Source organism: Hippocampus comes, unplaced genomic scaffold, assembly GCF_001891065.2.
Source record: "Hippocampus comes isolate QL1 unplaced genomic scaffold, H_comes_QL1_v1.1 scaffold21, whole genome shotgun sequence".
NCBI classification, from domain to species: domain Eukaryota; kingdom Metazoa; phylum Chordata; class Actinopteri; order Syngnathiformes; family Syngnathidae; genus Hippocampus; species Hippocampus comes.
The window spans coordinates 1,402,653-1,411,290 of record NW_017805745.1 but is presented as its reverse complement, the minus strand read 5'-3'; the positions used below and the strand labels follow the sequence as shown (position 1 = coordinate 1,411,290).

Below are 8,638 nucleotides of genomic sequence, written 5' to 3'. Positions count from 1 at the left end.
AAAATGAGCAACACAACCAAGCGTGTCCTCTGCACGCAAAACATCCCATAAATACTGAGCATCAAGACAATTCAAGCTGTTTAATGCCACTCATAGTTTACCGGCAAACTATACAAAAAAATGAAGAGAATTGCATTTTGTGTGTTGAAAATTCTAAATGGGACAGCGGTGGCAGTGTTAAGGCGAGTGAAGTACAAACGGATAATTGGCCCGATGATTGAATATCCCCCCAAAAAAGATTATCCCGTGATGTGTGGCGTGTCAAAAATCATGTTTCCTCCCACGATCTACTTGTTAAAGTTGAGGCTCAGAAAATGTAGACGTTACGAGCAGTACACACAGGGACAAATGTCAACATGTTCTCCCTTACCTTATGATTGAAGACCGACTGATGAAAACGGATAATTGGCCCGATGATTGAATATCCCCCCCAAAAAAGATTATCCCGTGATGTGTGGTGTGTCAAAAATCATGTTTCCTCCCACGATCGACTTGTTAAAGTTGAGGCCCAGAAAATGTAGACGTTACGCGCAGTACACACGGGGACAAATGTCAACATTTTCTCCCTTACCTTATGATTGAAGACCGACTGATGCTGACCCTGACGAGCATCTGGTGTGGGAAGTGTCGTCCCAGCCCCATCCCCGTTCGGCTGGAAAATGTTCAACATATCCACTATCTGCACTCACAAGTCATCATGTTGGCAGTCGGCGTGGGCCCACATTAGATTCTGACCGCATGATAAAAGTGAACACAAATATTGCCGCGTCACAGTATGAACATGGTCTAAAACGTCCAACGCAATCTATTTTATTTTTTAAAAATATTGAATATTTGGTCCATTACAAAACGTGGATCATGTTAAGTTTAAAAAATTAAACATTAACATTCTGTTTTTATTTTTATCATCGAGTTGGTGTCCCATCACTGCTGAGCTATTTTTACAACAGATGAGCTCGTCACGTTGTCCTTGGGGCTTATTAGTTAGTACACGCTGGCAGCATGTTTGTTTTTTTTTTGTGTAACATTCTGTTTTTATTTTTATCATCGAGTTGGTGTCCCATCACTGCTGAGCTATTTTTACAACAGATGAGCTCTTCACGTTGTCCTTGGGGCTTATTAGTACACGCCGGCAGCATGTTTGTTTTTTTTGGTGGGTGGACAACAATGCCATGAATTAAAAGGCATCCGTGGAAGTCAACAAAACTGTGTCTCTTTTGTCTCAACTCCCTGCGTGCCCCCATCCTTCTCCTCTGTGCGTCACTGCTCACCCCTCCACTTTCTTCTCTCGAGGAGAAAAAAAAAGCCCCCAATTTACTTCAAAGAGACGGCTAATTTGATCAACTCTATTAGCAGCCAATCGCGTTTTCCTTTTTCTATTCATTTCACAATGTTCAAGCACCGTTAGCTGGCACGTGGTTGATTTTATTGAATTATTTATGGATACATTTATAAGGTACCACTGGAAAAGAATCCCAAATGATTCTTGGATCAGAACTCCGACTCTGGCATCCCTTCACTGGCTCTTTATTCATTTGCTGGTGACAGAGCATATTAGCGGTTATTGAAACTTGGGAGTTTTTAAAACAGCGGTCAACTCTCACTGCCATTGGCTGGCAACGAGTTGATTTCTCTTAGTTTTATCTGTGTTTTCAAATCTTGAAATGCCCTGGCCCCACCTTAAACTCTCTGAGCTCCTCCATCCCAACGCACCTGCCCGGTGCCTCAGCTCTGCCCACCACACACTATTGGAGGCACCGAGAACTAAGCAGAGGCTCCGAGGGGGTGGAGCCTTTTCCGTCCCTCTCTTTGGAAGGAACGTTAGGCAAGCCCCCTCGCTGCGCATCTCGAAAACTCGTCTTCAAAAAACTCATTTTCAGTCTTTGGCGTTTGACTCAGCATGAGACTTAATTTTTAGATTGACTGTTTTGGTGCTTTCGACTGTCTTTGTCATACATGTATTGTTTGTTGTTGTACATCTGAATTTTGCTCCATCTACGGCACTTTGTGTACAGCGGTGGTTGTTTTCAAGTGCTCAAGAAATAAAGTCAAGTTGAGTTCTCCTTCAATACCACCGACGCGAGTGGCAAAATGTACAAACTTGCAACCTCCTATTTATTTGACGTCATGGATTTTAAAGCTTTTTGCATAATATCAATGCAAAATGCATGCGGGGAATTTGTTGTCTTCACATGGGCCTTCGCAACGCAAAATGTCACTCAGCTGTGTGCGACCACTGCTCAAACTGCAACGGCATGTCCCGAACAGGAAAAACACGCTCACCCTCGAGTGAAAATGATGTTGCCAGACTTTGATCAGGATTGCTGACTGAAGCTTGAACCTGAAAAACAAAACAAGAACAACACGACACTCAGGTCGACGGCTTGATTCCCCCTTAATTGCTCAATGGGCGATCGTGACAACGGCACTGATGGCTTGCGGCAGTTGCAGCCAATTATGATGTTTTCGGAGGTGATGTTTGCTGAAGAAGAGACACCTTGGGAAGCTCTGCACAGAAAGTGACATGACATGAGATAAGACGGAGGCAATGGATTTTGTTCAACCAGCAAGGCTCGCTTCAAATAAAGATGAACCTGTGTTTCCACCTGTTGCCATTCACGCAATAAAATTGGGGGGGGGGGGTGTATGTTCTGGGATGGAAGCGCTCTAAAAGGACAAGGACAGACGGGGACAGACGGGGACAAAGGACGATGATTACAGAAATAAGGACGGAGGGCCGATGACGGCAGTGTACCCAGGTCGCGGATGGAGGTCGGAGGATGAAGCGGCAAAATAGCGTCAAGTGCCCATCTCGGCTTGCAACGGTCAAAGGACATCATGTGATCATTACCTGTTCCTTCACGCATCAGCAAGAATTGTGCACATAGCTCTGACATTATCGTAACAAAGCGATGAAAGTTCTCACTGCAAAAAAAAAAAAAAAATCACTTTTTTTCATGGCGAATCCTAGAAATGATGAAACTGACATCACGCTGCGCATATATTTGGTGGCATGGGCAAAAACAGCCGAGAAATTCACTGTCGGCCATCTGCTTTAGAATATCTTCTTCCAATCGGGGGTCGTTTGAACAATGAGCAACACAACCAAGCGTGTCCTCTGCACGCAAAACATCCCATAAATACTGAGCATCAAGACAATTCAAGCTGTTTAATGCCACTCATAGTTTACCGGCAAACTATACAAAAAAATGAAGAGAATTGTGCACTTGACTTTGGAGTCAGCCAAAACTCTGTGAAGCCTCTCCAGTTGGTCCAAAATGCTGCTGCTCATCTCTTGACTGCTACTCGTAAGAGGGAGCACAGAACTCCTACTCTGGCATCCCTTCACTGGCTCCTTATTCATTTGAGCGTACTATTTAAGATCCTGTTATTTGTTTTCAAATCTTGAAATGCCCTGGCCCCACCTTAAACTGTCTGAGCTCCTCCATCCCAACACACCTGCCCGGTGCCTCAGCTCTGCCCACCACACACGATTGGCGGCACCGAGAACTAAGCGGAGGCTCTGAGTGTCACATTTGCATGGTGGTGGTGGACCCCAAAAAGCAGGCAGGAAGGAGGAGCTGGGTGTACTTGAAAGAAGTGTTTTGATAAAACACAGGAAACTAAATCCCAAACAAACAATATCCAAAGTATCAAACAAAAACCATGACTGAAGATAAAACAATGACCAAAACCTGACTGAAACAAACATGACAGTCGCCAAGAGCAAACACACGCAAACAAACATGACAGTCGCCAAGAGCAAACACACCCGACAATGAGTGCTCGGGCTGGGAGTCCTTTTAAAGCACTAATTACATAAACTCGTCTTCAAAAAAACGATGTTTTATTCTTTGGCGTTTGACTCAGCATGAGATTTAATTTTTAGATTGACCGTTTGTTTGTTTGTTGTTGTACATTTGAATTTTTCTCCATCTACGGCACTTTGTGTACAGCGGTGGTTGTTTTCAAATGCTTGAGTAATAAATTTGAGTTGAGTTCTCCTGGTGAAGATGAATGAGGTGGCCGGAGGCCAAGAAGTTTGGGCATCCCAGGGAAAGCCCTACAGTGCCACCTGTTGGTCCCAAACCGAATCATGACACCGAGGGGATGGAGCCTTTTCCGTTGCCGCTCCCTCTCTTTGGAAGGAACGTTGGGCAAGCCCCCTTGCGGCCTATCTCAAAAACTCGTCTTCAAAAAACTATTTTTTATCCTTTGGCGTTTGACTCAGCATGAGATTTAATTTTTAGATTGACCGTTTGTTTGTTTGTTGTTGTACATTTGAATTTTTCTCCATCTACGGCACTTTGTGTACAGCGGTGGTTGTTTTCAAATGCTTGAGTAATAAATTTGAGTTGAGTTCTCCTGGTGAAGATGAATGAGGTGGCCGGAGGCCAAGAAGTTTGGGCATCCCCGAACACATGTTCCTCACCTTCAATGCGTGCGTTGCTCAGGATGTTTCCTCTCTCCAGCTTGATGACAATTTCATCCTGAACACCAGCCAGCTGAAACACGCACTCGTACCGGCCCTCCACCTCATCCGTCACCTCCACTTTCAGGTTGGCCATCATCTGGAAGGTTCCGTCGTGGTTGGGCAGAGTCTGGCTCAAGTCCACGTCCTCGTGGAGCTGCTCACCGTCTTTCCTCCAGAAAAGGTCGGCCACGTCTGGGTAGAAACCTGTCGCGTGGCAGGTGACCGGGGAGGACGGCGTCTTCTGAAGAAGAGACACCTTGGGAAGCTCTGCACAGAAAGTGACATGACATGAGATAAGACGGAGGCAATGGATTTTGTTCAACCAGCAAGGCTCGCTTCAAATAAAGATGAACCTGTGTTTCCACCTGTTGCCATTCACGCTCAAAGTGGGGGGGGGGTTTACTGAGACTACAAAGGACAAGGACAGACGGGGACGAAGGACGATGATTACAGAAATAAGGACGGAGGGCCGATGACGGCAGTGTACCCAGGTCGCGAATGGAGGTCGGAGGACGAACTGGCAAAATAGTATCAAGTGCTGCTCATCTCGGCTTCCAACGGTCCAAGGACATCATGTGATCATTACCTGTTCTCATGAGGATGCTCCGCCCGTAGTTCACCAGCTTCTTCAACAAAGAAGGACAAACCTCCGTGTAGTAATGCTGCCGCAGGTCCCTTTGAAGCTCGTTAAAGTCAAACTTGTGTTTGATGGCAAGAGCCTGCGGGCCCTCTACGGTCCATGTGAATGTATTCACGTCCAACAACATGACGTGCTCGTCCTCATATTTCATCTTTTCCCAAGCATCGACAGCATCGGTCTGGTCATCCCATTCGCAGCCAAACCTCGCCTGCCCAAAGTGGACACCTGAAAGGATGACAAAAGCGTTGGAAGGCAAACGGAAATCTGATCAGCGCCGAAAATGTCTACGAAAAGTAAAGCGTGAGAGAAGCGGACCTTCAGATTGGTTGAAAGCCTTTCTCACGGTTTCCAGCAAAGATCTGCCCAAACCCTCAAGAATCATGGCGACGTTTCTCCCCTTTTCCCAAAAGTCTGCATCGTTTGCTGTGGCTTCTCTCACCCAGTTATTTCTGGGCTCCAGAATCCTGTTCTTGCTGTCATAGCACATCACAGCAACGTCATCAACATAAACAACACCCACGTGGTCTGGTAAGTTGGCAATTTGAGTGGAAACTGTGACGAAATTCTCCAGTGAGTGGATTGCTGAAAGAAAAAAAAAACAAAGAAACAAAACATCAACATGAGATTCAAACATCTATCTGGATTTCAAGAATAAAACAAAAACGCTCGCCATAGTTGAGTTCATGTCACTCTCAAATTCACGATGCTTGATCTACTTTGCCGAGGATCTTCTTTTGAGCTGACTTTTCTCCAACTCTCCATGAGAGCAGCCACCAAACTGGTCTGGACGGGATCAATATGAAGTTGAATGCCTCGAATGGCGCACCAAATAGCTTGCAGAGTCCGGAGGCGTTAATTGCCGGCAGGTGCGCCACCGTGTCGACGTGGGTGTCAAAAATACTTCTTTCAAAAGGCAGAAATGTGAATCTTTAAATTGCGACAAAATATTCCGATGAATTCTTGTGCCGCTGCGGAGCATAACTTCATACATTTTTTTCTGTTTGTGTGTAATTAAATTGGAAACTATGAAGTTTAAAAAAAAAAAAGACTATTTGTTGACATACCTTGGCAGTGTGGGACTACGAATGACAGGAATGATGCTTCCCTTACCAAAGAATATTTACAAGTATTGTCAGACTATGAAAGAGATTTAGAGTGACACCAAAGTCAGCAAGTGCAGCCATTTCAAAGTGAAACCGTCGACATTCTACATTGAGAGATGTCACTCATGATCTAAAAGTCTGTTCGCCTCACAGGTCTTTTTGTTTTGTTTTGTTTTTGCTCCATTTCCATCCACACCTCATCAAAATGTTGAAGAAAATCCAAGAGGTAAAGGGGAACTTGTGGTTTAAATTTATTGGAATGACCCACTGGCCAAAACCGAAATTCGCTGTCCACTGATGGACATGTGACTGACCCTCAACCGGACAACAAAACGGGACCGGCTGATCTTGTGTCCCACATTCCCCAGAAACCAATACGCCATGCAAAAACTTTCAAGCACAATTACACTGACAATAACATGACAAAACGTAAACACCATTTTGTCACGTGGTATCTGACTGCAAAGACGAATAACGACTTCCTTAAATAAAATGAGTGAAGCCCAAACACAAGGTAGCATCCTGGAAAGACATTTAGATAAATTTGTCAAGCAAGTGGACTTACCCGGCATCACGCTGTCTGTTTGAACAATCACAACAAATGCAAGCCAGTTCACAATCATGATCAGCAGGAATTAATTTTAAAAAACAAAAAGTAAAAAGATGATTTAGTTTTGTTTTAGTCCCACACAGAAAGCCGACACAATAAAATCTAGCTCGGCATGACACGCAGGAAATGAAGGAAAAGGTAAGAGACGTGTGCATGTGCGTGTGTGCATGAAAAGGGAAGAGGCACCTTCAATTATGTCATTACTTGGCACCCGGAAAAAGCCAGAGGTATGAGGGCAAACTACGTCTTGGTTGTTGTACGCGGAAGACAACAGAAAAATTAAACATCCACCCATCAACTTTGTGACGTTTTCTCACTCGCGTTGTCGGCGTGCTGAAGCCGATACCAGCTGACTTCAATGGTACGAAGAAATATATCTATATCGGATCTATACAACCATATTTTATCATGTCAATGTGTCTGACTTGGATTAGTTACATCCATGTCAGCATTCTTCACGGTTTCAAGCATTGCTTTTTACTTTGGTGCCTTCCTTTATGATGAATGTTTTAGGCACCCGAGATGTGCAACAGATTCCTTCAGTTTTTCATTGATAAGTTCTCTACCTGTTACCTGTGACAAAGTGAACGGTCTTAGTGTGTCATCGAAAAAAATGGGTGATTTCTTCTAACATCCATCCATCCATCCATCCATTTTCCAATCGGCTTTCCGCTTTATCCTCACAAGGGTCGCGAGGGTGCCGGAACCTAACCGGCACCCCAGCACAATCACAAGCTGATTGTGCTGCTGTTTGTATATTCAACAAGTTAAGATATTTTTGCACTGAGGAAAGCAATTTTGTGTTGTTCTGAACAAAACAAAAACACAGAAAAAAAGGGGGAGATGTCATATCAGGACAACAGTTGATGTATTTAACTTTATGACAGCAGTTCGACATGCCGTAAAGATCTGCTGTCGTGTTAACACAGCAACCGACCTCTTGCATGTGAAAGAATAACGTGTCGACGTTACCGTTACGCTGGACAGCTCCCAAGCGACAAGTAAAGCACCTCCCTCTGTTAAAGGGGGGGTTTAGGGTTAATTTTCCACACGGGACGAACAAATGATCAATCTGTATACTTTAGCTGCACTATTGACAATTCTAGCCACCAAAAGAACTAAATCGCCAAGATCACCTTCACGCATCAGCAAGAATTGTGCACATAGCTCTGACATTATCGTAACAAAGCGATGAAAGTTCTCACAAAAAAAAAAAAAAAAAAATCACTTTTTTTCATGGCGAATTCTAGAAATGATGAAACTGGCATCATGCTGCGCATATATTTGGTGGCATGGGCAAAAACAGCCGAGAAATTCACTGTCGCCCATCTGTTTTAGAATATCTGCTTCCGATCGGGGGTCATTTGAACAATGAGCAACACAGTCAAGTGTGTCTTCTGCACGCAAAACGTCCCATAAATACTGAGCATCCCCCCTGCTCCCCATAAGACAATTCAAGCAGTTTAATGCCACTCCTAGTTTACAGTCAAACTGAACAAAAACATACCTGTCAACTTTTCGGAGCGCGAACCTGTATAAACAACCAAAAAAAATCCTTATAAAGAGCAAAAAATCCTTTTAACATACCAAAGCATTTTATATGTCAAAATAACGGCAGAAAAAAACCCACGAAATATGAATGATATATTTGTTTCCTTGTACAACTTGCTTGTACACTACCGAAGTATGCAATGAATACTCTGCTGTTTTCAACTCGGAACAACGTGATTTACTGGAAAGTTATTGGAAATGAAAGCATTCGAGTAGCCTACCTGTTGGGGGGGGGGGGAAAGGAAATTTTCCAAACCCGT

At 44.0% G+C, this 8,638-nt stretch overlaps 1 protein-coding gene across 1 annotated transcript; it reads right to left on the bottom strand.

Moving 5' to 3' along the window:
- Positions 1–2,315: 2,315 nt before the first annotated feature.
- On the bottom strand, positions 2,316–7,232 carry LOC109524512 (major histocompatibility complex class I-related gene protein-like). The gene is made up of 5 exons (XM_019884445.1): positions 7,014–7,232; positions 5,430–5,696; positions 5,061–5,339; positions 4,316–4,741; positions 2,316–2,341 (listed from the first exon to the last, which is right to left on the bottom strand). The coding sequence occupies exons 1-5, from the start codon at positions 7,120–7,122 to the stop codon at positions 2,316–2,318; spliced, it is 1,107 nt and encodes a 368-aa protein (XP_019740004.1). The 5' UTR covers positions 7,123–7,232.
- Between the last annotated feature and the right edge of the window lie 1,406 nt (positions 7,233–8,638).

What these genes read in the sequence shown, in the direction of transcription:
- LOC109524512 (XM_019884445.1), bottom strand. Translation starts at nt 7,122, where the DNA reads ATGGGTGGATGTTTAATTTTTCTGTTGTCTTCCGCGTACAACAACCAA. An exon ending in GGCTTTCAACCAATCTGAAG is followed by an intron (nt 5,340 to 5,429) that starts GTCCGCTTCTCT and finishes TCATCCTTTCAG; the next exon opens with GTGTCCACTTTGGGCAGGCG. An exon ending in ATTTGAAAACAACCACCGCT is followed by an intron (nt 2,342 to 4,315) that starts GTACACAAAGTG and finishes TTTGTTTTTCAG; the next exon opens with GTTCAAGCTTCAGTCAGCAA.